Raw genomic sequence first — 26,835 nt, forward strand, 5'->3', positions numbered from 1 at the left:
GAAAGGGATGATTTTGTTGTAAAGTTTAAGTTTGCGGAATAAGAAAGCATTTACGCATTTTATTAAAAACCTCCTTGATCCTTAGATGTCGATTAGCAATAATTAATTTCATGAGCCATTTGCCTCTGATACCACTTTACTTACATTTACTTGTATATTTGGCTGATTGAATATTTTTTATATATGTCTATATGTCTATTGACTTGCTCATAACTTGACACTCAGTTTTTATGTACATTTTATGTATTTCAATAATATTGGAATATCTCCTGTGATTTAGATTAGCATTCTCATTTTCCCCGAGCAGGACAAGGTCACAAATAATGTGCATGAATCTTCGCTGAGCAGGTTAACGATGACAGGAAATTACTGTGACCTATAGCTAGAGAGACTGCCTTTTTATTATATATTCAGGTCGATTTAGAATGAGGGCTGAAACCTGTATAAATGCTGTCAGTGCAGCGCCATCAGCCTTACTGAGAAATTTAATGTCAATGTGCTGCCAGCAGTTATGGGTAATAAAATTTTGAGTCACGATCGTTGGCCGAGGGGCACAAAGAAACTGTAGCACAGAGATACAGGAAAGTGGATGTCTCTCGTAGAATATTTTGGCCCACGAGCAACTCCCAAGCTTAGCAAAAAGAAAAAAAAGTTGAGTAGCTCTCGTAACGCTTGTGAAAACAAATTGGCATAGCCTTTTCCGCCGTGATTTTTTTTTGTTTGAGAGTCTTCCATGGAATAGCTAGGCCTGGTTTCCCTGTCGCATGTGTGCCGCACTTCAAATATCGCTACCCAGTGAGTCATCCCCTTTGATCGTTTCATTAACAACAAATTTAACACCACATGAAACATATAAATACACTTCTGTTGTTTGGATAAAAATAACGCGTTCCAAAAGAAGCCAAAGTACTTCTCCCAAACGTATTGAAATAGGAAGTGCCTGGAGTGTGATAGCTTATGGCAGACGTCACCATACTTTCGGGGTCCTTGTAGACTGTCGGTTGTGGAATTAGGGGTGTTGATTTTTGACCATGCTGGGAATCCCGTGGTTCTCTGTCACGCCGGTTTGAGCAGAGGCTCGCGGGGCGGCATTCCTCCCTCGGCTCTCTGTTTGTTCAGGTGGGCCGCATCGGGTACGCTGAGTTTTTAACTTCGCTCCGTCCCGATAGGGCTTCCGTGTTTGGAAAGAACGCAGAAGCGGCTTGTCTTTAGGCCTCACTCTTTCGAAGTGCCCCTTTCAAGGTACAGTTGCTCTCCGTCCCTGACATCCCCGAGTAGGTCTTCAGATGCGATTGCATTTTAAAAATGATGGTGATGCGGTCCTGTTTTTGCGGAAGTAGTAATTGCTTGTTGAAACCACATCTGTTACATTTTTTAAATAAGGCCGTGTTATTTGAACTCCGAAAATCAAACTGGAAAGGCAAATTATTGGCTGCCTTTTGACAGAACTGACACAAATTATGTTATGCTCACAAGTTATGCTCTGTTTTGTTTATTTTTTTCTTACATTTAGCATGAGATCTTTGCTGAAAAATATGCATTTCATGAGATATAACCTACACGGGTCTGTGGTCTGGCCAAAAATACAGTTAGTTCCGTTTTTGGGGGGGCCAAAGCATTTGGTTTGCCAAAGCATACAGGACTGGTGGTCCGGAAACTTCCAGTGAAACTTAACAAGTGTGTTCGGCTGGATATTCATATGAAGAGCAGAGATTAATGCTGCAATATCATGACTCTGCATGGGCTATTCTTGTGTGCTTGCGGGCTTTAGGTAAATGCTTGCTGCTTTACTTATCCTGTCATGTCCTGCTGTCATATCGTACAATTCATATCACTATAAATGAGGCTGCAAGATTTTTTTTTCTTTAAGCCTTGCTTTATACAGATTACGTTCCCTGTAAAAATTGAAATTTCTCTTATTCCATTATTCATTAACTGTTCTAGGCCTATTCTACCCTTGTGTTTTGGGACTTTATATCTCCTTTTTGTTTATAATGGCATGTTTACATGGTTCAGTAACAAATTACAAAAGAAAATACGGAAACCATTGGAGATGTCATGGAAACTGGATCTGGTATCAACAGGCATTTTTAATGTCCCAGTGATTTGTCATTGATTATAATCTTTGGTGACAACAGAAATGCTTTTGCTGGTTTTTCTGCCCTACTGAGAGCTTTCTGGATTTGACACACATGTTATTCAATATTTAACAATCTGTTTCTGATAGCCAGACACTGCCCCAATCTCAGCTGTCTTTGGTCTACCATGAGAAACCTTCAGGACATCAAGATGTCAAAATAAAAAAAAAAAATGGTACCCACCAGTGTGAATAAAATATACTGAAAATTAGATCACTGATCATATTTGGCCTTCAGTGAATGTTGTGTTGCATCCTCGACGCCCTGCAGAGATGAACATACTCTGGGCTGCCCACCAAGTCCATCACAGCTCCGAAGACTACAACCTCTCCACAGCGCTGAGGCAGTCTGCGACGCAGCAGCTGGGGTCTTGGGTAAGACGCACATCTGCGACGTCGCAAGACTCAAATGTGACACATTCTGTAATAAATGCTACTAATGTTTATATTAAAAAAAAACAAGTTTAGCCAATACCACTAAAGTTAGGGCTGCATGATATGGGTAAAAAAAAATCACATTGCAACATTTGAAATTTTTGCGATAAATATTGCGATATTTATAAAACAAAGAAACAGTTGAAACTTTACCCAAAATAAACTATAGCCCAATAGAATTTGTAATTGTCTACCAATAGAATTTGCTATTGTCTACCAATAGAATTTGTCGAAGAAGTTGGTGATGTAGCTACGAGTTGTGCCGACGCAAAGCAGTGCTGACAGATCACTTGCTTTTGGTCAATATCGTCTTTATGGAATCCAAAATATTTCCGTATAGTACTTAAATTGCCCACAAACACGTAACATTGTCCATGAGTGGTAAACATGCAGTGTCGGTATTAACATCGCCAAAATTAGGCTACTTCTTGCAGGATGCTAGTTCAAAGAAATGCACTGGAATTCTGAACAACTGTATTTTGATTATCTGGTTCATGACATAAGAAAAATCGAAGTAAAGAATTTCAGAACATAGAATTTGAAGTGTCACAAAAGTCAAGTGCCGTTTTGTGAGAACAGTTTCCTTTTTTTCTGGTTAGATTTTCTACCTCCCGATGGCTTTGGCTGTTCCTCCCTCCGTGTTTGCGGTCCACGTCCAGTTTAACCTCCTGTACCAGTTCTGGATTCACACAGAGGTGAGCCCATGCACGTTACATCCATGCTGCAAACCAAACTACAGCTCCTATGTGTGAAGCTGGAGGTGCGCTAATAACCAGTGACTGTAGCAGCAGAATAATAATAAACATAATAATACTAATGAATCATTAATGTGCCTGAAAGAATAGCTTATGTATTTTGATTTAGCGTAATTCTACATTTTGAACGAATGCTAGAGTAATACACTAGTAGTTCCATATGCCTTCAAAGTAGAAAATTTCAATGACTGTAAGATTTCGGTTTTATGGGTCCATCTATGTAATCTGCTCACCAACAGTAGTCATGTTTGGGGATCACTGGTAACTCTACACCATGACATACCATCCACATGGAAACTCGTATCCCAGTCCACCTGAGGTGCCACCGCTAACGTGGAGGCCTAAGTGCATCGCGTTTTCTGAGCCTGGCTTGCAGGATGTACTATAGCGTGTAAAACTGGAGGCGACCATGAGGAATGGCGTGGCAGAGCCACTCAGGATGTAGACACCATGTTCAGTGTGCAGTAGGGAGACTGACTATGCGTCACGTGCAACACAAGCGGATAAATTCTTCGTTCCTCAGTGGCATCCAGAGGAAATGCTGACGAAAAGCACTTAACGCACCTTGAGTCTCGTTTATACGAAGGACATCCGACCTTAGGGCTGACGTGGCTTTTCTCCACCGTGCATTTAAAAACCGCTCTCCAAAGACGAACGCATCTGTGCCTGGACGCAGGCATCCTCGGGCACGCTATGGACGGCCGAGTGTTATTTACTGCGCTGTCGCTACGTTCCACGTGATTGGACGATAAACAGATGACAGAGCATCTTGAGAAACTCGGGGGAAGGAGCTCGCCAAGTGTCTGTCTCCCTCACTTCCTCCCAGTAGGTTCAGAGTCAAAGAATTTATGCTCGCGTTCATAAAATCAAATCTCCGCTTAATAAAAAGTAATGACACTTAATAAAAGCTCGCAAACAGAAGCGTGACTACGCTTTTGCCAGCCATCACGGTAATTGTAGTATGCTATTAACGAAATTGTGAAGAGCTGTGTTTTTCTAAAGGATGTAATTTGTTTTTATGTCTAGATTCTTTGCGCCAAGTAATTTATTGGCAGGTAGCATGTCATTTAAAAGAGATTAGGTCTATACATAGTTTTTGAGGAGGCCGTTCGGGTCCCTACGATTTCCAGCCCCTCCTGTTTTTGCCGTGTTTTCAGCAGACTCTGACTGCGCTTAACAAACATTTGGGGTCAAAACACCTGAAATAAGCTTTATTCTTTATTTACTAAGCTGCCTGAACTTGATGAACTTTCAGTACGTTCAAGTCTGGATATATAATCACTTCACCATCAGCTACATTGTTTTTTTGTGAGATTTTTTTTCTTTGACCAATTATTATTCTTATTATAATGGTTATTTTATCATTCTTCAAATACTTTTTGTAGCTTTACGTGACAGATTAACAATATACCTGCTGGAGCTGTAATTATACTTGATAGCGATGTGTTTAACTGAAAAGTGTAAAGTGTAAGACAGAAATTACCTGTAATGTATTAAAATGGGATATTTTAATTCAATATTTTCCCAAGATCAGTAGTCGGGATTTAGGACTTAGTAAGAGCATCATCCCAATATTACGCGAGAGGGTTACTGTCTCACGCTCTCAGCTGATCTGAGTGCAGTCGCTGTGCGCTGTGGGCCTGCAGTGATCCCCGTCTCCCTCCCTCAGCTGGTAACCACACTGGGTCCCCTGGAATGGGTTCTGAACACCCCCAGTCATCACCGGGTTCACCACGGTAAGGATGTTCTCTCTTTATCATTTGTCAAAATATCCATCCATTTTCCAAACCGCTTATCCTACTGGGTCGCGGGGGGTCCTGAGCCTATCCCAGAAGCAATGGGCACGAGGAAGGGAACAACCCAGGATGGGGGGCCAGCCCATCGCAGGGCACACTCACACACCATTCACTCACACATGCACAACTATGGGCAATTTAGCAACTCCAATTAGCCTCAGCATGTTTTTGGACTGTGGGGGAAACCGGAGTACCCGGAGGAAACCCCACGACGACATGGGAAGAACATGCAAGCTCCACACACATGTGACCCAGGCGGAGACTCGAACCCGGGTCCCAGAGGTGTGAGGCAACAGTGCTAACCACTGCACCACCATGCCACCCCTTGTCAAAATATATGCAGACATATATAGAAACAGGGCTGAATGCTAATGCTTAGTTTTAACAGTTTTTTTTTTTTACTCTTTATATAACTACAGGAAGGAACCGTTACTGTATTGACAAGAATTATGGTGGTACACTTATTATATGGGATCGACTATTTGGTGAGTATTTTTGCATAAATATGTAATACAGACATGTGATTCTTTATTGTACCAAGACAGGACATGGAATGTTCAACTTATGTTCTTCTTGTACAACCATTTCTGTTTTTCGTCTTTTCCATACCTTTCGCATAGTTCTCTTTACTGCACACAGGCTAGTAGTTTGCAAAAAGAGTGGCTGTATTTTAATGTAATCTTTAACCAGGATTGCTCATATCAAGGACATTGACCTAGACAACATGATGACTTTGGCTTGTGACTTTGACTGGAGGACTAAAGCTGTTATATGATGCGCTTACAGAATTGATTTCCATGTCCCATTTTAGATACGTTTACCCCCGAAACTGATAAGATCATCTATGGACTCACACATCCAATCAACACTTTTGAAATCATGTCAATCCAGGTTTGTTCTCAAAACAAATGCATTGCTAAACATGGCTAGATGTCAAGTTCTGTGTTTGTTGTATGGGAATGGAAATGTAGTTTTTAATTAAGTTATTGTTGAAATACGCAATGTTTTCCCCCCCAAATTTCATTCATAAGTCAAGTAATTCAAATTATATTCACTGATCTTACAACTAGGGGTGCTGCTAGATCCAGATCTTGGCCCCATGAAAGCAGATCATAATGGCCCCCAATCCAAGTATCTTCCAGATTTTTTTAGGGCCCCTGTCACAATTATCCAAACCCCCCACCACCGCTTTTACGGCAAATTGCTGCATTATATTTTTCAGTGATTCTCTTTAGGAAATAAAAGAATAGAAAGTAGAAAATTTGAGAAAATCATAAAGAAAATTCGATCGGTTAGTGCAAAGCTGTGAAGGACGGCTGCATGTTTGACGTGGCAAGATGGACGCGCTTTAAGGAAGATGATTCCCAGCAAACAAAGCTAGTTGAGACATAATTTCAGCATCACAGAATGCTGCTGAACGCGGGGGCATGAAGGTGGGGCCCATGAAGTCTTGTCCACTTATCTGTTTGCTTTTCAAAAACTTCTGCCTCCTCATTGTTTTCTAAATTGTCAAAGCTTGCTCACATGACAATATGCTTTTTTTGCCTCACAATGCACATATATTACCATACAATATATACAAAATATATAGTCTAAAAAAATTGTTGATTGGTAGCTTTCAAAAAGTAGTGCAGTGGTTAGTACTATTGCCTCACTCCTCTGGGACCCGGGTTCGAGTCTCCTCCATGGCTCCATGTGTGTGGAGTTTGCATGTTCTCCCCATGTCTGGTTTCCCCCCACAGTATAAAGACATGCTTATGCTGTCTGGAGTTTCCAAATTGCCCGTAGGTGTGAATGGTGTGTGTGTGCCCCTCAATGGCTGGGCGCCCCTATCTGGGTTGTTCCCTGCCTTGCACCCTTAGGCTTCAGACCCCTGTCACCCTGAATAGGAGCTGTATAGAAAATGGATGGATGGTAGCTTTTTTATTGCAACACTCAGAAATAACCAAAGCTGGGTAATTAAGGTCCAGAGAGTAAAAGTCCAGACCGGGATTTTGTTTCAACCAACCAGTTGAGGACTCTGTGACTCTGTGACTGTGACTCTTTATGCTCAACTGGTTGGTTGAAACAAAATCCCGGTCTGAACTTTTACTCTCTGGACCTGAATCACCCAACTCGGGCAATAACACAAATCACTGGGGTATAATTCAGGCTTTTATTAATAAAGTTTTGTCTTTTTGCATTATTTCATTTGTATGTCATTTTTCATCACTGGGGGGCGGCATGGTGGTGCAGTGGTTAGCACTGTTGCCTCACGCCTCTGGGACCCGGGTTCGAATCTCCGCCTGGGTCACATGTGTGCGGAGTTTGCATGTTCTCCCCATGTCGTCGTGGGGTTTCCTCCGGGTGCTCTGGTTTCCCCCCACAGTCCAAAAACATGCTGAGGCTAATTGGAGTTGCAAAATTGCCTGTAGGAATGCATGTGAGAGTGAATGGTGTGTGAGTGTGCCCTACGATGGGCTGGCCCCCCATCCTGGGTTGTTCCCTGCCTCGTGCCCATTGCTTCTGGGATAGGCTCCGGACCCCCCGCGACCCAGTAGGATAAGTGGTTTGGAAAATGGATGGATGGATGTTCATCACTGCTTTCTGAATGATGCTCCAAAATCCCCACCCTAGTCCACGGTCAGTGATTCTTGCTCCTCTATCCAAGGCATGGTGCCTGACTCCCCCACCTGATTAATAACAGAGGCGTCACTGCCGCCCGCTGTACTCTATGTTACTCCTCCCATCTGCTCAGCCGGCCGCTATATGCAGATTCCATTTGAATACTGAGCGGTTTCCCATAGTCTCCAGTCGTGGATCATATCCAGCCTCAGGGAGGCTGCTGCCTGGCATGATCCTACAAATAAAAGCTCTATTTTCTAACCGTATCAACTTTCCACATCCATGTTTATTTTCACTTTTTTCCCCCCAGAAACATACTGATGCCACTATTTGTCTTCATAAATATTTATCTGTTTAACTAATCATGTTATTAAGCATCAATGCAAAAATCTATGCAGCATTTTATAAGATTTTCTATGGCATATTTTTTATTTTAAAGAGTGCAAACTAAATTTCGGATAATGATCATTGCAGGGAAGATGGTAAGAGGTAACTCTCGTCAGGCTTGCAGCGCAGATCCTGTTGGCTTAGCTATTTTTAAATGCACCGTTTCTATGGAGTTTTTTGAGACATGATCTTAAGGTTCAACATGTGGTCTTTGTTTCCCCCCAAAAAGCTACCAGCCTTTCCCATCATTCCTTGACTTTAATCCCACCTTCCCTTCACTCTGCAAGAGGACAAATGATAAACCGAGTGCAGAGTTTGAGTTACATTATGCAAGACGGGAGGAAAAGGAGAAATGCATCTCTCGAAACAGCGAGGCACTGTTAAAAACTTATAAGATATTAATAAACATGTAAATATTTGATAGCGTACTGATTCAATAAAAGGACACAACACAGGAGCAAGAGTGTATCTGCTGAGCTTCTACTCTGTCCTCCACCCGAATGAGCAATTTATTTGCATTCAAATTAACGACTCTCTGCACATTCCTTTTGAATTCTCACAGTCACAAAATCATTATGTGCTGGTGCTTGGAAACTGCAAGAAATATGGCCTCCCCCTCAGCAGCCCCACCCGCCCCCCGCTGTAACCATAACATTGTTTACTGCTTTAAACAAACCACCGTGCGGAGGTGAAGGAGTCCAGTAATACAACTCTGGAAATGATGCAACCTTTTGTACCACTGATAGAATGGTGTCCTTGAACGGTCCCACTGCCCAGATTCTGACTTTGCTTAGCGCAGTTTGCGTGAGTAATGCCTTATTCCTGGCGAGAATCTGAGGTTGCAGAGATGCCGTGACGTATGGGATTAATGGAGATGTATCTAAACGGGACTGTGGTCGCTGCTGCTGCAGATCGATTCATCACCGATCACACATGGCAACGTAAAAAGGTAACATGCATCCATCCATTATGCAACTGCTTATCCAGTGCAGGGTTGCAGGGCAGCTGGGGCCTGGATCAAATATCTGAGGAAGCGTGGAGCACAGGGGGAACGCCCTGCATGGGGTGCCAGTCCGTCACAGGGCACACACACGCAGGCATAGTCACGCAGTATGGGCAATTTGGAGATGCCGATTAGTGTAATTGCATGTCTTTGGAAACCGGAGTACAGAGTGGAGACCAACGCGTGGCGAAGAGAAGATGCAACCTTCAGACACGCATCGCAGGACGGAGGCTCCCACCGTGCCTCCCCAGACGTAACAGAGAAATAACGAGACTGAATCGGAGTGCAAATGAATGTGTCTCTGCATAGACTATTTCTGTCCTTTTTCCCCATTTTAGTTCTTCTACTATCCGTACTTGTGGGGGAGATTTTGGAGCAGCCCAGGCGTGACAGACAAGCTGTCGGTCGTACTGAAAGGGCCCGGATGGGAACCAGGAAAACCCAGGCTGGGCTGCCTCTCCGACTTGCCAGAGGTACACGCCAAGCATCTATTCCAGAGATTTCTAATTTGCAGTTTGAGAATGAAGGAGATAGACAGACAGAGAGACCGACAGAGAGACAGACAGACAGGCAGACAGACAGAGAGACTGAGAGAGTTAGAGACTCAGGATCAACACCCATATGTACAACATACTTAATCATCTATTGAAGGTATTAGACACTTTCCTCCATCGCAGAATTTTCTTTTTTTTTATTTGAATGTGGTATCTATGAAGCGAGGCAAGTCTTGCACACTTCTATGCCTTTAAAGTTAATTTGGCTGGATTTTTTTATTTCGGGGAAGGATGTTTTATTTCAGCAGCCTGCAGGATCTCTCCATAAAAGACGTATTCCGTGAAGCATAATAGGGGTTTATGAGGACGGGTAATTCTGCGTGGAGCCCGGAATGGACACAATGAGCTAATTTTCTCTTGTCCCTAAATAGCAGGCTTGTGGGTGCTGGGCCCTCCATCAAACGGCTCTCTTACTTGCAGGCTGAACTCGCCCCGACGGGAGCCCCAGCGGTTTGCTTTGAATTTGCGCTGACTGGGGCACATATTTCGCCACTCACCCTCCATGGCGAACGGGGGGGGGGGGTGGGGGGGGTCAACGCACGTTCTCCCTAACAATTAAATTGGCACTAAAGTTTGCTTGGTGATTCTAAACATGTGGGGGGGTGGGAGGGGGGCAGAAATTTGACAAAAATATCTTAAAAGGCTTCGTAGAGAGGCACAGACTGCACACATTGATATTTCTGAGGAAAGAAGGGGGGGGCTGGAGTGAACACCTCGCTGTCTGACGCAAAACAGAGCCCCGGACTAAAATACCTACGGGGGGTTTTGATGTAAGGAAAAGCCATGCATGGATAAAAAGCTTAAGCAGGCCCCACAAAGACAGGCTCCAGAGACCAGAGACCTGCAATAATTGATGCAATAGCTGTAGAGTGAGACAGAAATACGAAGCGGTATTTTTCACACGTACGTGGGACCATAACAGGGACATTATATGAGGTACCGCACATTCTCTGTGCTTGACCTTTATATTCATTATTTAATTTCACAATCATTTAACAATGGGATATTTTGTTAGACCATGATAATTGATGTAAATAATATTAGTCTCTGTTTTATTTTGAGGTTTTTATTTGACGTTAAATGAGGGATTTCTGTCTTGTTTCTGTCTAGCAGTGTAAGAAATGTTGTTATATGCTATAAGCTATATTCTCCTTATACTTGCAGATTACCGGGAAGGAGCTACCTCACAACCCATCCTGTGCCCTGGTTCTCCAGGCCTATGTCACGCTGCAGTTTGGTCTGTTGCTAGGTGTTTATGACAACGTGTTCGCAATGAAAGAGGTATGTGCGCGCCTTCCTGTTTTTATGGTCTATCCTAATTCTACCGTTCTAGGACTTTGTCTTAAAAAAAAACCGTCGAAGGCGACCCAAAAAAATGGTGGAACATTGAGTACAAGGTGTGTGGAACTTTAATTCCTAACTTAACAAGGAATTTGCTAAAGAAATACCGATAGATATAAATTTGGGTTTTTTTTAACAGTTATCTTTGGAAACCTCGTCTCCCCCAGGCATAGTTTTGGTTAGCCGAAATGTGGCGCCCCACCCTCGCCTCCCGCCTCGTGCGACTCCCACCTCTGTGGCATTCCCTCTGTTGTGGCCAGCGAGGCAGCCTTTCCCGGGAATACTCGCTTCCCTGAGAGCGGCAACGCGACTGCCGGCTCGGTGGTCTCCCAGTAAACACAAACGACATAATTGTCGAGCCGCCCGGGTCTCCGGCAGACGGCCTCCGAGGACCATCCATCCATCACGGTTTCTCATAGAAAAACAAAATGGGGGTTCCTGTCTGGGTTCTAAATAATACCTGTGCATATGACGACCAAATATCCAAAACTACATTTTTTGTCATTACGGAACCGCACAGGCTTCTTCGTGTGTTACAGTTGTGAGAACCAAAACTGACTGGGATGTCATGTAATCCAACAAAGAACTTTGTTAAATTTGCCAAAATTCACAGTGATGGTGCTTGCTTATAAACTGCACTGATTGATTTGTAAATTTGCTTTTCATATGAATAGCACAGGAGTCCTCATAGTTCCATTTGATGGGTCTTAGCGGAACTTCTTGGAAGACCACGTAATGCTTTTATTTTAGGCATTTTAAGTTATAGAGGTTAATCTTGGACACTTTAATCACAAAGAAATTACAGCGTGTTATTGTGTCCTTAGCTAAGACGGTATCTCCAGACTCAACAGAACCGAGCATGTTTCTCATCTGCTTGGTCTTTATAATAACCTTAATGATGATCTTAATAATAGTAATTATGTTATCTCAGGATCCCGAGAGTAATAATATGTGAAGCCATCTCTGCTTGGCTTTTAGGGTCTGGCTGGCATATGTGTCTTTCTGTTTGTATTCAACCTCTGAAGGATGCCGGTGGAGATACAGATGAGCAAATTAGCAACTAGGGCCCTGAAAGGGTAATAAAACTGAGAAATGTGTGAGTTTCAGCCAGTACTGTCTTGGATCAATCCCTTGGAAAGGTTGGAGCCGTTCTGGGAGCGTGGAAATCTCACCTAAGAGAAGAACAGCATCGGCTGGTCATCTTCTACTGACTGTGTGTTTTCACCGGCCTGCCTGCATCCCTCAACACTGATTCCATCTCCCCCAAAATGAATGCTGAGGCGTCCACATGAGTCTTACGATGATTGGCTTGCGTTCCCTGTGACCGATTCAATGCGCATGTCTGTGGCTGTCCTTCCCTTCTTATGCATGGAGGTATTATAGAAATGCATGTTCTAGTCAATAATCAGCACGGGGAGTGTAGCGAAAACCAGAATATCGTAATATAATCTGACATTACTTTGATAGGAAATGTAGCTAACTGGCATCTCCAAACAGAAGAGAGAAATTCCAAAACTCATTCATAGGTACCATTTCTGTGGACTGGTATGTGTGTGTGAATGTGCCTTGTGATGGACTGGTATCCTGTCCAGTGAATACTGGGGGATGGACTGCAGATGGGCATGGGCTCAAGATGCACGGACCGATGGATATTCAATGTGGCATCGTCCACTTTCAATGCAGCACGTCGTAGCTATAGTGACGCCGCCCCCATCTGGCATGGCTGGTGTCGTATGCGTTCAACGTAACGCATAAAAATGTCACACGGGCATCTATGGGTGTCTGGCTGCCGGTCTGCCCTCAATTAAAAGGCTTAGCTTGAAGTGTTCCAGCTACTATCCACCTGCTCAGACGGCTTCCTGTAGCTGGCATGCAGGAAATGTTCTTATGCTAAACCAGCCATAGCTACATGTAATGTGTTTCCCACACAGTTTTTACGGGCTACACAATTAGCAACGTAAAACTAAAAACAGCGTGCAGTTCGTCTCTGTGCGGCGACACTCAGTGCTAATTCCATGGTTTTGGCCGTTTAACCAGATGCTTTCCCCGACCTTCCTGCTGCTGATGACCGGCTACATCTTGCTTTCGCTCACCACCCTGGGATTCATCATCGAGCAGAGGTGCGTGCACTCACCTGTCCCTTAAACTAATTGTATTTTTTTAAAGACAGGAGTTACAGTAAAAGAAAAACGTGTATTTTTCTCCATAGGCATGAGGCGGCCATCTTGGAGACGTTCCGATGCCTCATCTTCCTGGTTTTCTACAAGACCGACTGCGTGAAGCACTTTACACCTATGCTGTCTGTAACAACTGAAGTAGGTGAACTATTCTGGATCTGGGGTTGGGAACTTCCTGCCCATCACTTCCTGCCTAAAAAGTATGGATACATAATGAGAATGCCAGGGGTGAACTGGGAGGGGTCCCAGCAAACTGAGCAGATCAGAGCGTAGACGAGAGTGACCTTCAGACGTTTCAGAGCGTGATCGTTCTCAGTTTTTGGGGGGCTGCGCCGATGAAGACACTCCCTGTTGAGGTGTGATGGCGCGCGCATGTGTGCGTGTGTGTGTGTGTGTGTGAGCTTACGGCCTGGCGCCAAGCCCTGGCTGCCGGGCCAGTGATGTATGACTCCAGATGCGTGGCCCAATTGACCATAAAATTGCTGTAGGTTTCTGGCAGTGCGGCGAAGCAGCTCCGGGTCGCGTCTGACCCCTCATTACCCCCCCCCCCCCCCCCTTCTGTTCGCCTCGCCCCGCCGAGAGCCGCCCTCATGGATCCAATTAGAAACGTCTGCTGCTAACTAGAGGGGCCTGATGAGATTTGCACATGAGAGCTGAATTGTCCTTTTTATCGCGTTGCTAAACATCTGCTTGCTCAGGTGTTAAAGGGGGGGGGGTGTATTTTTGCTTCTTTTTTTTACATCAGGGATTTATTTATAATAACAGAAACATTGATCTGGCAGTTGTTTCTCGCAACTGATCAATTAATATTTTATTGCGCTAAAAAAACGTACACTTTCAAATTTAGAAAAAATATCAAAAACCTACAACCCGGCTTCTGCGCAGCCGGTATAGCTGACCCGGAATTGATTTTTATTTGTAGTTCACGTCAGTATACATAAGGGTACCGTTTTATTTTTAAATGTTTCAACATGCCCATTTACGAAACGTACAGTAAGTTAGCTTAACGATTTTAATTGAGCGGCCGTTAAACTTGTACCCATTGAAACCATGGTACTGAAGTTAAAATTAGGCGATGATGTAGTACTCCGAGGCTTGATGTGAATGACCAAGGCTTTCATTTCGAGCAGAGAAGTTGTTTTAAGTTGTTCCAATCGATTAGCTGTGGGAAACCCGCAAAAAATATAATTATATTCATGCGCGTTCGATGGGAAAGCTGCAACATTTAAGTGGCGTTCCTGTGATATACAGCCCCTTAAAGTTAGTGCTGGTCTTTACTGTTGTACTGGAGGTTTCCCTTGTAAAGCAGCAGGCTGGACCAGTAAACCCATGTGGCCATGCCTCCCCCCCGTTGTCTGAGTGGTACACATGGAGCCCATGCCTGTGTTCGGCGGGGGTCGTGATTGGACTCTAATGATGTAACACATGGTTTGGGCTGGGGTGTTTGAAGACGGCAGGCCAGGGGGGCCGGCCCAGATCCTTGCATGTCCCCCAGTAATTACCCAGCGGATTCCTGGGCCTGGCGGTGACCCACCGATGAAGTCATCGCCGTCGGGGCTGGGGGGGGCTAATAAAAATACACCTGTCTTGGGGTGTAAAACGACTCTTTAATGGTGGGACTTTGAACCGTTATTCACAGGCCCGCCGTGTTCATGAAGCGCGTCTGTGATTCATTGCCCCCAGGGCATCTGACAAGCGATTGTTATATTTTCACTAGATGTTGAAGTGTATTAAAGTGTTAAGTGTATCATTTGCTGTAAAGCCAACCGCCGCTTTCGCTTCAGCCTTCATTCAAGTGCCTCTTCCACGAAATTAGCTGTCTTTCATGCTTTTTAACTGCTGTTAAAGTTAGCGAGGTGGCATTAATAATATTTTCAAATATAGGTTTTTCCTGTGTGGTGTTTTTTTTAACTATAAACCTGATTTTTTTTTCCTCTCGCTGGTCTCAATGCAAACAGAAAATCAGGATCATTAGTCATTTTTCAAAGACATCATAAAGGTCACCTGCATACAGTTTAACTGAAATGTAGGTTAAGTTATGATATTTGCAGATGATTCTATTGCAGTTTGCTCTGGGAAGGGACTAGCCCCATGTGTTGCCTTTGTAAGGGTGGGCGGGGGGGGGGGGGGGGGGGGGCTTCTGGTGCTCTGGGGATGAGGGCTGAGGAAACACTGACATCGCTCAGGAGGTTGCACGATCATTTAAAAGTCTGGAAACTTTTTTTTTTTTTTATGACATCATCCGAAAGCTCAGAGGGATGGAAAGGAAATATCTTCTTTCCCCCCAAAAAAACGCAGAGTCCCGAAAAGCAAAGTGTGGAGTAATTTGAGTTTCCCTAAGTCGAAAGGCCCGGCTACCGCCTACACATGATGTGAAACGGTAGAACGGATTCCGCCGGGGAGCACGGCTTTTTCAACGGACAGTCTGCACCACTTTATCTCTCAGCAGAGGGCTTATGTTACCATAGGACGTCCCCCCCGAGTCGGCGTGTCCTATTCCGGCGTGGTGTGACCCGTCAGTCCCCGATGCTGCTGGATGGGCTACAGTTTGCCACAGCAGGCACCTGGTCGCGCCGCCTGACCCTTCCTTTCCATCTATTGTCAGCCGCTGACCCCTCTTACTTTCCATAGTGACAGTGATTAACCACTCTTGGGAGCAGCTCAACATCTGAAAGCTATTATATTATTTGCTTCAGCGCATTGTCACAGATCCTTTAAGATCTTTTACTTGTCTGCTTGATGTTACGGTTTTGATGGTAGCAATAACATTCTAGTCACAGCACTAGCTGTAATTGCCAGCTGCATTATGGGTAAATGAGGCACAAGAGGACTCCCGCGAGCTAACCAAGCTCGGAAGGCCTTCTTTTTCAGCTTGACAGCTCTCTTTACCACTGGTGTTCACTACTGGGTTTGGGGATTGCTACCGTGACAGGCATCAACAACCTTACAGCCATAGCTCTGCACAGTCGACTCAGCAATGGAGTCCCAGAACATGGTCCACTTAGGCTCAGTGTCTCCTCACTCCCTCGGGATGCACGAAAAGTTCTACCGGAGGTGTGGGTTAAAGATCTCCCAGACAGGGGCTTTGCCAGACACTCCAAGCACACCGTCACTGTGTTTGGGTCTACCACGTCTGTCTGGCATCTTCCCCTGCCATTGGATCCAACTCACCACCAGGTGATGATCAGTTCACATCTCGCCTACTCTCTTCACCCAAGTTTCCAAACCATGCGGATGCAGATCCAGCCATGCAACTACAAAATTGATCATTAAATTGGAACCTAGGTTGCTTTGGTGCCAGGTGCACTTATCAACACCCCTATGTTTGAACATGGTGTTTGTTATGGACAAACTATGATTCGCACAGAAGTCCAATAATTGTTTACTGCTCAGATTCCGATTGGGCAGCCCATTCCTCCCAATCACACCCTTACAGGCGTCACTGTCATTACCCACATGAGCATTGAAGTCCCCCAGCAGAACAATGGAGTCCCCAAATAGGGCACCTTCCAGTCCCCCCTCCAAAGTCTCCAAGAAAGCCGGATACTTTGACCTAGTCTTCAGCGCGTACACACAGGCATGAGTCAGAGCCCGTTCCCTGAGTTGAAATTGAAGGGAGGTGATGCTTTTAGTCATTAAGATGAACTCCAATGTACAGGCACTGAACAAGGGGGCAGGCCCATGTTATTCCATTAGGTTATGCCTGGCTGGTCCCAATGGCTGGAGGCTCGACCAATAAGCACTCGCCTTTGAGCTCCTAGGATCACAGAGACACACAAACCCTTCTACCACCATAAGATCAAAGGGAGCGTTTATTATATTATTGTTTATTTCCAGTAGACTGTACTTCTTGAGGAAGCTTAAGTCTTTCAGTGGGTCCAACAAGATGTTGCATATCATCTACCAGTCTGTCGTGGCAAGTGCTGTTTTCTATGCAGCCATCTGTCGGGGGCAGTGGCATTATAAGAACTCTAAGAAGCGACTCTAAGAAGCTGAACAAACTGATTAAGAAGTCTGGCTCTGTTCTGGAGCCCTGAGAGTTGGTTGTGGAGAGAAGGATGTTGCACAAGCTGCTCAACATTATGGACAGTACTATGCACCCTGACACATACCTACTAGTAGGCCGGACAAACAAATGTTTTCCGGTAGCGACTCCTTCAGTTCCATTGCAATAAAGATCGCTACTGGGGGTGATTCCTGTCCATGACAGCAACCATCTATAACAACTCCTCTGTGGGCAGGAACAGGAGTCGGCTCCTCTGAGGCAATACATATTTACATTTACCTGCGATGGGCTGCCCCCCCGTCCAGGGTTGTTCCTTGCCTCGTGCCCATTGCTTCCGGGATAGGCTCCGGACCCCCCGTGACCCAGTAGGATAAGCGGTATGGAAAATGGATGGATGGATGGATGGATGGATATTTACATTTATTTTGCACATGGAAGTTATTTTTGCATATTTGTACATTCAACATTTGCACCTATATATTTTTGCATTTTGTAATTTGGTGTTATGTCTACACTTATGCATATCTCATATCTATGTTTTCATGTCATTTATGTAAATGGCTATTGCAACACAAAAATTTCCCCTTGGGGATAAACAAAGTAATCTGAATCTGTACTGTACCTTATTACCCTTAACAGTCGAACATCATCCCCATCCCATTACACTGTTATCAGCACTGCAGTACTGTACCTCATTACCCTTAACAGTCGGACATCAGCCTCATCCCATTACACTGTTATCAGCACTGCAGTACTGTACCTCATTACCCTTAACAGTCGGACATCAGCCTCATCCCATTACACTGTTATCAGCACTGCAGTACTGTACCTCATTACCCTTAACAGTCGGACATCAGCCTCATCCCATTACACTGTTATCAACACTGTAGTACTGCACCTCATTACCCTTAACAGTCGGACATCAGCCTCATCCCATTACACTGTTATCAGCACTGCAGTACTGTACCTCATTACCCTTAAAAGTCGGACATCAGCCTCATCCCATTACACTGTTATCAACACTGTAGTACTGCACCTCATTACCCTTAACAGTCGGACATCAGCCTCATCCCATTACACTGTTATCAACACTGTAGTACTGTACCTCATTACCCTTAACAGTCGAACATCACCCCCATCCCATTACACTGTTATCAGCACTGTAGTACTGTACCTCATTACCCTTAACAGTCGGACATCAGTCTCATCCCATTACACTGTTATCAGCACTGCAGTACTGTACCTCATTACCCTTAACAGTCGGACATAAGCCTCATCCCATTACACTGTTATCAGCACTGCAGTACTGTACCCCATTACCCTTAACAGTCGGACATCAGCCTCATCCCATTACACTGTTATCAGCACTGCAGTACTGTACCTCATTACCCTTAACAGTCGGACATCAGTCTCATCCCATTACACTGTTATCAGCACTGCAGTACTGTACCTCATTACCCTTAACAGTCGGACATCAGCCTCATCCCATTACACTGTTATCAGCACTGCAGTACTGTACCTCATTACCCTTAACAGTCGGACATCAGCCTCATCCCATTACACTGTTATCAGCACTGCAGTACTGTACCTCATTACCCTTAACAGTCTGACATCAGCCTCATCCCATTACACTGCTATCAGCACTGCAGTACTGTACCTCGTTACCCTTAAGGCTGGTTCATACTTCTCCGCGTGTGTGTACTAGCGGACGTGTCTGCCCAGATGTTTATGACGCGTTTGATGTCATTGCGTGCCTCTGCGGACGAACGCCTGCTGCACTCCGAGTTTGTGTACACACAGCGGTGTACGCACAGCAATGTACGCACAGCGGTGTACGCACAGCAGTGTACGCACAGCTCTGGACACACTACACGTGACCGTTTTGCTATCATCTATTTCAAATACCAACATGAATGCTTTTGAGGAGTGTTAGGGTAGTTTGAAAACCCTACAGACTACTTACAAAGTAATAAAACTGTTACATTTTGATTTGATTTGATTTGATTCAAACCCTTTATTGCTGTTGCAATATACCATGTCACTAGTCACAAGTACCAGCGAAAAGCAGGCCATCGCCCGACCTTACATATACAACGTTCTTCTGGGGGAGTTGTTAGTTCCAGCAGCAGCCTTGGCCAAGGCCAGTGCTGATATGGGGACAGTAGGGGGTAGACCGGCCGGGAGACAGATGCATGTAAATGTGTGTGTGTGAGTGTCCCGACTTGAAAATCTCACCCCAGCCAGATGACTAAAGGCAACCCTGTGAGCTGGCTCTCCGCATTTTTAAAATGTAAAACGTTTCTGTATACACATAGCGGATTCCTTGCATACTGGATATGCGAGTATTGTGCTTGTGCGGTGAAGTATGTACCAGCCTTTAACAGCTGAACATCAGCCTATTATCAGCACTGCAGTACTGTACCTTGTTACCCTTTACAATATGACATCAGCCTATTATCGGCACTGCAGTACTGTACCTTGTTACCCTTTACAATATGACATCAGCCTATTATCGGCACTGCAGTACTGTACCTTGTTACCCTTTACAATATGACATCAGCCTATTATCGGCACTGCAGTACTGTACCTTGTTACCCTTTACAATATAACATCAGCCCTGTCCCACCCCTGTCACACTGTTATCGGCTTCTTCAGGACCTCTTGCCTCTTTAGGCAGTAGCAGAGGAATGTGCTTTATGTTCCTTGGTACCTGCTGGAATGGTGCAACCTTGGAGAGGCTGGGGGGTAGGGAAAATGAAAGGGGGGGTAGAGGTAGAGGCTTTGGGTTGCTAAGGACCCAGAAGGGATGGGGGGGGGGAGACAGGTCGCTTACCGGTCCCCAGAGACCCATCAATCTTCGTCGTTCTCTCTGGAATCCCATTGAACTGATTTACAGAAAGTCCTGGGAGACAGAGGTCCATGGCTTAGGCTTCCCCGATGGCACCATCAAAGCGCGGGGGCCCGATCCGGGCGAGACACATGTCCTCCGCGTGATTTATCCGCTCGTCCTCGCACTCTGGATGTGGTCCCGTCGTCACCGCCAACTTTCCAAGCCGAGGTCCCCAGAGCGCCCCCCCCCCCCCACCCCACCCGAGGAGCCATGCTGTTAAGGTGAGCTGTGACCCAGCTGTTTCACCCCAGGAACTTGCCCCCCTGCAGGCAGCTGCTGGGAGTGGCCAGAGAATCAGCTCTCTGTCATCCAGGAAGGTTGGTAATGGGGGTGAATTCATACCCGCAGCCATGTGGGAGGTGCGTAGTCGGCTTTGTACAGCTGCTGATGGAAAATCAGGGGTCCAACCTTGGTCAATTTTTAATTTAAGCCAGTAATTTCAGTTCATTATGAGTTAAGTTTTTGTATAGTGGCCCGTTGTCTGTGTACAGCAGTTTTTCTGCTCTGTGCTAAATTGTATGAAATCTTAAAAGAATTCATATATAATTCATGTAACTGGTGCAGGTTTGATCCAAGGTCCGTGCTGTTACATATAAAAAACCTGAACAGTGCAATAATAACAGTGCAGTGAACAATACTGCTACCTCAAATTAAGTACAATTGGAATCTTGGTTGTAACGCACATTCTCTATTTGAATTCATCCTTTCTAACCCTACTGTAATGGATTTGACCACTACAGTCAGAAACATACCACTATTCATGATATGGTCACTGGAAGAGGAAAATATTCCATTTCTTGTGGTGAGCACTGGATGGGGAAACATCCCACTACTCATAGGATGGTCACTGGAATCACAAACACTGCGCTTCACTGCACTACTCATACTGTGAGCCCTGAACCGGGAGACATTCTGCTTCTGAGCCAATGGATTTCAAAACTAAGGAACTAAAACTGCATTACTATTGTGGAAACTTTGTTACAAAAAATACTGTGTCTGTGCACAAGTTTAGTTTTCGGGGGCCTTCAGTTACAAATATTTTCAGGAGTTCTGTACAGTGTTTAATTAGCTAAAAGATTAAATGGATCACAAATACCATACAAGTCCCAGGGAAGTAAGATAAGCAAGTAAATAAAAAACAAATGTGCATGAGACTGCTGCCATAAGCCCCATCGTGGAAATCTGTGTGGGAGTCGGCACCCATAAAAGATCGGGGCCGTGAGGCCCAGCCTGAAGCTTGTAACGGAACTGGGGTGGGAGCCCAGTGGAGGGAGCCCAGTGCAGGGAGCCCAGTGGTGGGAGCCCAGTGGAGGGAGCCCAGTGGAGGGAGCCCAGTGCAGGGAGCCCAGTGGAGGGAGCCCAGTGGAGGGAGCCCAGTGCAGGGAGCCCAGTGGAGGGAGCCCAGTGGAGGGAGCCCAGTGCAGGGAGCCCAGTGGAGGGAGCCCAGTGCAGGGAGCCCAGTGGAGGGAGCCCAGTGCAGGGAGCCCAGTGCAGGGAGCCCAGTGGAGGGAGCCCAGTGCAGGGAGCCCAGTGGAGGGAGCCCAGTGCAGGGAGCCCAGTGGAGGGAGCCCAGTGGAGGGAGCCCAGTGGAGGGAGCCCAGTGCAGGGAGCCCAGTGGAGGGAGCCCAGTGGAGGGAGCCCAGTGGAGGGAGCCCAGTGGTGGGAGCCCAGTGGAGGGAGCCCAGTGCAGGGAGCCCAGTGGAGGGAGCCCAGTGGAGGGAGCCCAGTGCAGGGAGCCCAGTGGAGGGAGCCCAGTGGAGGGAGCCCAGTGCAGGGAGCCCAGTGGAGGGAGCCCAGTGGAGGGAGCCCAGTGGAGGGAGCCCAGTGCAGGGAGCCCAGTGGAGGGAGCCCAGTGGAGGGAGCCCAGTGCAGGGAGCCCAGTGCAGGGAGCCCGGCGCAGGCCGGCCTGGTGCTGGGCCGCAGATGTTGAGCGAGCGTCTCCCCTCGTGCCTGTGTGCTGCGTAACGTGTGGGCCGCCATATGGACGGTGGGGGTTTCGGAAACATCCCACTACAGGTCATACATCACTCGGCTGACATCGCCAGAACGGGCCTGTTTTCATTTCGGGCCCCGAGCGCCTTCCCTTGGAGCCGCGTTAAATCCGCTCCTGCCCCCGACATCTCCGGATTTCAGTTCCCTCCTCTCGTGCGGCTGACTCTTGACAAGGATGTCGGTGAATTTGTTTTTTACCCCCTAAACTAAAAGGATTTTTTTTATATTATTGCATTTTATTCATTCATGTTTTTATGTTATAGTACATTATGTGTTTCTGCCCGAGGCTAAAGAGCTCTCGATATTTTGCCATCTCCGTTTCCTGTAGCACGGAATGGTGCCGAGGCCCGTGTAATGCGACCCGCTCTGCCGAAGAGCAGGACGAGGACAGCGTGCAGAAGAGCCTCCTGCCAGTCGTGGCATTTTGCATAACGTGATGAGTGCTGCTATGCTCGGACTCCTGATTTCAGAGTTCAGGGAGGTAATGGGCGGGAGTGTTAAGGGAATACATGCAGTGTGAGGTGCGGGGGGGTCAGGGGGGGGCGTCTGGTAAACAGCTGTTCCCGTGTGTCTGTAAAAAAAAAGGGGGTTTCTGCCTTTACGGCTCTGCCATTCACTCGGAAAGAAAATGTTAATCTGCTCGTGCTGGTTCTGCGTTTCACGCTCAGGGTTCTGCAGAAGAGCACTGGGTGAAATCGCAATTTCACGCTGGTCATTTAGAAATCTTCAGCATCTCCAGTGGAATTTCTTTCCTTGAGCTTAAAATAGCGCAAACAAGTAGCAAAAAAAAACCAAAAAAAAAAAACGCATTTAGATAATAACCAGCGGCTTAATGCATCCCCCGTGTCTCTATGATAGGTATTGGCGGAAATGACTTCTAGAGAATTCTTGTACAAATTGCGGTTTCACCGTTCAGATAATTTTCTGATAGAGTGAAATCCCACGTAAGTACAAGTGAAAAGCACTGTGGATGATCCACGTGTAAATGAATCCACATCAGTGTTCATTTACAAGCCTAACTCTATGTGTGGTTATTTTTTTTGGAGTTTGGGGGGGGGGGGGGGGGACTGGTTTAACAGGATATTCTTACTTTTGCGTGAGTCAAGCCTTCATTTGGAGACTCCCGTAAGAAAGTCCCACATAAAAATGATTAATAATAAGCTGTGGGCTCTGGTCCCAAGCTCACACTGCCCCCCCTCGCCCCAGTAGGGAACCTGTTGCTAGGACAGGTATGCGAGGCGCGGAAGAGCGCAGGCATTCCAGACCTCGCCGCTCTCGCTCTCTGAGGAAAACAGCTGTGCTTTCCAGAGGAAACGCTCATTTTTTCCCATCAGGCCACGGTTATGATGGACAGGGACGGCTTTGGCACGCACTGCGGGGTAGGATGCAGTTTATGGCCTAGAACACAGAGGGGGAGTGGAATCGCCAGAGCGGTTTTTGGCGGAACCTCCCAGCCTATTCCCTTGGCATTCGGATACCAGTGACCCCGCGACCTTACACTGATGCATCATGGGAAAGTGATTTGCCTCTTTCTGACCAAAGTACATTTTTATATTTCTTGTATCTCTCTGGGAGACGTCTCTTGTTTTCTTTTCTTATGGTTTAGCTATTCACTCAAATTTAGTGAATATATACAAATGACAAAGCCCTTCAAAACCTTGAGCACACTGCCTGAGGTGCCTCTACTTTCCAGCCATTTGCTTCACAGTGGTGTTTGCTTTTCTAGCCGTTCACATTTTGTTTTTGATGTTTTTGCTGGCCGAGGAGTCAGACCCACATACTAACAGCGTGCCTTTGTTTGCTTAGGTCTTCATCACTCTCTCGATGCTCTACTGGGGCCTCCGGTCGCTGAGAACGCTGGCAGATGGCAAGAAAAAACAGCCCTGAGCAAATCGACGTGATAAACCGCCACAGGGCCTCCCTGAATGTCATCGGAGGCGTTTACGATAAACACTCATCCTCATGTTCGCCTAATTCAACGAAGTCTTTGGGTTCAGATTGTCAGGAAAATGTTGTGTGAATCGGCTACCATTTCCGCGCTTTATCATTCACTGGTATTTCATGAATTGTTCTCTGTAGCCCCGTCAATGTCACTGACATCTAAAAGCCACTTGTGAAGTCGATCTTAAAGAGAAATTTAAAATACATTCCCTTTAACTCAATACATGGTACACCTGTAGGAAAATTTGAATTACAACTTTGTACGGCACTGTCACTATTTAATGCACCCATCATTGTGTAATTTCAGAAGTCCGTCTTGAAAATGCATTATTTTTCCTTTAAATAATATGTAATGGTTCATACATGCATGGAACAAAGTGTATAACATGACTGTACAGAATAATCCTGTATGATTGGGTAGCTGCTCATTTATTCACAATTATACAGATCAAATAAAGGGAAAAATGATATCCGATTTTATTACATTTTATAATATAATAATAATTTTTCAGTTCTCTTCTCGCAGTTTCCAGCATCAAAGGAGAAAGTTAAATATGATGAATCTTTACAGCACCAGATGGCGCCATTTAACTCTGCAAGCAGTATGTCAACGTTGAATGCAAACTTTGGATCTCTTAATCCAGTGGTTCTCAAACTCGATCCTTGGGACCCACTGCCCTGCTTGTTTTCCTGCTATCCCTGCCCCACACACAAGTCCCAGCTGTCTTTCAGCTTCTGATTGACTGAACACACCTGATCCAGGTAATCAGCAGTGCGTACGGCAGGGATAGCTGGAAAACAAGCAGGGCAGTGGGTCCTAAGGACAGAGTTTGAGAACCACTGGATTAATCTGACATGAAAAGTACAACCTCTGCAAGCTACATTTCAGTTCTTCTCTCTGAATTATGCAATTTTTTTCATTTTGCTTCAGGTTACACCAAGGTTTTCGGAGGTATTAAGATTTCCTTGCGAACGTGACGGACTTCAGTTTGTTAATTAATTTTGTTTGCGGCTCTTAATTAGTATTGTTGTCATTTTCGTTTATCATAACAGTGTATTCAAAGAAAGGCCTGCTTTCATTTCATTTTCTCCCCTAAGTGCTGATGAAACGTCTTTTGAAAAAAGACAAAAAAAACCCAAAATAAATCCTTTGCGTAAATCTCGGAACAGTTACATTACACCATGGATCTCAGCCAGCCAGACCCTGCGTAGTCAGTCATCTGCTCCTCCATTCAGCAGAGGTTGTCAGACTATATCAGCTTATTCCTATTATCACCTGATGCATTTTTTCATATATATATATATATATATATATATATATATATATATATATATATATATATATATATATATATATATATATATATATATATATATATATATATACCGCAACATGTTTTCTTTGTTATGCCGTTCATTCTTTATTCTTGCGATGATATGTCTTTGGCAGCTGAGTTGCTATAATTTGAAGCACTTCAGTGAAGAAACGCAGGACGTCCGACTCGCTGTCAGCGTGGTTCCTGGGCTGGATGTAGGAACAAAACAGGCTGGGGGCAGAAGGTGCTGGGACCCCCACCTCGGTGTCATTCCTGCTTCTCGTATGTAGCGCGAAAGTGAAGGGCGCCTGTCGTTACTTTTCATTTAAGGCGCTGCGCTCGCGTCTCTTACCTTCAGGAGGCTGGCTGTTCTTCCCTGCGCCTTGTGTTGCAGGCTAATCCCTCGCTGATCTACTGCCCTGCTCCCTTCCCATAGCACCACGTTATTATTTGACCATTGAATTACAGTTAAACGCATTGAATTATGGTTGGTGTTCAATTATCAGCGTCGAAACCGAATTGATTTTCGGCCAGATTTTCGATATTGAAAAATCGATGGGGGCAAAACCCTTAATTCAATGTTGATATGAAGCGAAACACTGAATATCAACGTTGTTTCAACCCTTTTGTCTGATATGGAATCGATGTCAATTCAACGCATGTGTGCTATCTGGGTTACAAGGTGCGCGGGGTATATCTACCCCAACTGGCCTAGCACTAGACTTCTTTGCAGAAATCATTTGCAATTTATGTACCTCCTCCTCGTTTGCAGTTGCACTAAGCTCTGAAATTATATTATGGTGATTTTTTTCAGGCATAGTTATATACTATAAGACTATAACTTTGAGGGAAAAAGTTACAAATACACATTGACCCTATATTTTTTGTTCTGGTAAGCCTGTGTTTACTTCGTTATGTTAAAGGGATGAGCAAATAAAATATTTCTAACTTATTACCTAGTATTGGGGACACCATTAGCCCTAAAGGGAATAGTTGTGTGTTAAGTGCTTATTTGATTATCAAGGCTTCACAGTCATTATATTTAAAAAAATTGTATAAAATGAGAATGGTTCCAAGCAATAGGTATACTGATGTCATTGATAATACGCAACTAACCATGAAATGTACAAAAATTGCTGAAACGGATGTGGTCGTGATCACAGCTAAGTATAGACCTACTCCTCTGAACTCTAGCCGGTTATTCAATTCCAGCGCCTCTCGCAGCGATGAGGTCTGCTTTAATACTTTGTTTCTCTCAAATATCCCACTTCCCTTTCTGACCTCTGACCCAGGCAGTAATAACACCCAGTTCTGTCTTTGCCATAAAACGCGAAGCCAGATTTTCTCAACAGATTGCAAAAGAATCAACAGTATTATATAGTTTCCCTTTAAATACACATTTTCTGCGAACATTGTCTTAGTCAATTACTCATTTAGTCAAATGAATAATAATAAGCACTGCTAAAAAATGATAAATTACATATGCATTTTAAAGAAAATT

General features: G+C 45.1%; 1 protein-coding gene across 1 annotated transcript in view; it reads left to right on the forward strand.

Moving 5' to 3' along the window:
* agmo (alkylglycerol monooxygenase) overlaps window positions 1–24,488 on the forward strand; it is a 41,411-nt gene extending 16,923 nt beyond the window's left edge. Inside the window, exons 4-13 of the mRNA XM_049026999.1 lie at window positions 2,409–2,512; window positions 3,172–3,267; window positions 4,997–5,063; window positions 5,543–5,608; window positions 5,935–6,014; window positions 9,456–9,590; window positions 10,836–10,952; window positions 13,050–13,132; window positions 13,222–13,327; window positions 23,884–24,488. Of these exons, the coding sequence (XP_048882956.1) occupies window positions 2,409–2,512; window positions 3,172–3,267; window positions 4,997–5,063; window positions 5,543–5,608; window positions 5,935–6,014; window positions 9,456–9,590; window positions 10,836–10,952; window positions 13,050–13,132; window positions 13,222–13,327; window positions 23,884–23,964 (935 nt within the window). The 3' untranslated portion in view covers window positions 23,965–24,488. The remainder of the gene's footprint in view (window positions 1–2,408; window positions 2,513–3,171; window positions 3,268–4,996; window positions 5,064–5,542; window positions 5,609–5,934; window positions 6,015–9,455; window positions 9,591–10,835; window positions 10,953–13,049; window positions 13,133–13,221; window positions 13,328–23,883) is intronic.
* Window positions 24,489–26,835: the final 2,347 nt, after the last annotated feature.

The sequence above is a fragment of the Brienomyrus brachyistius genome, chromosome 9 (genome assembly GCF_023856365.1).
Source record: "Brienomyrus brachyistius isolate T26 chromosome 9, BBRACH_0.4, whole genome shotgun sequence".
Classification (NCBI taxonomy): domain Eukaryota; kingdom Metazoa; phylum Chordata; class Actinopteri; order Osteoglossiformes; family Mormyridae; genus Brienomyrus; species Brienomyrus brachyistius.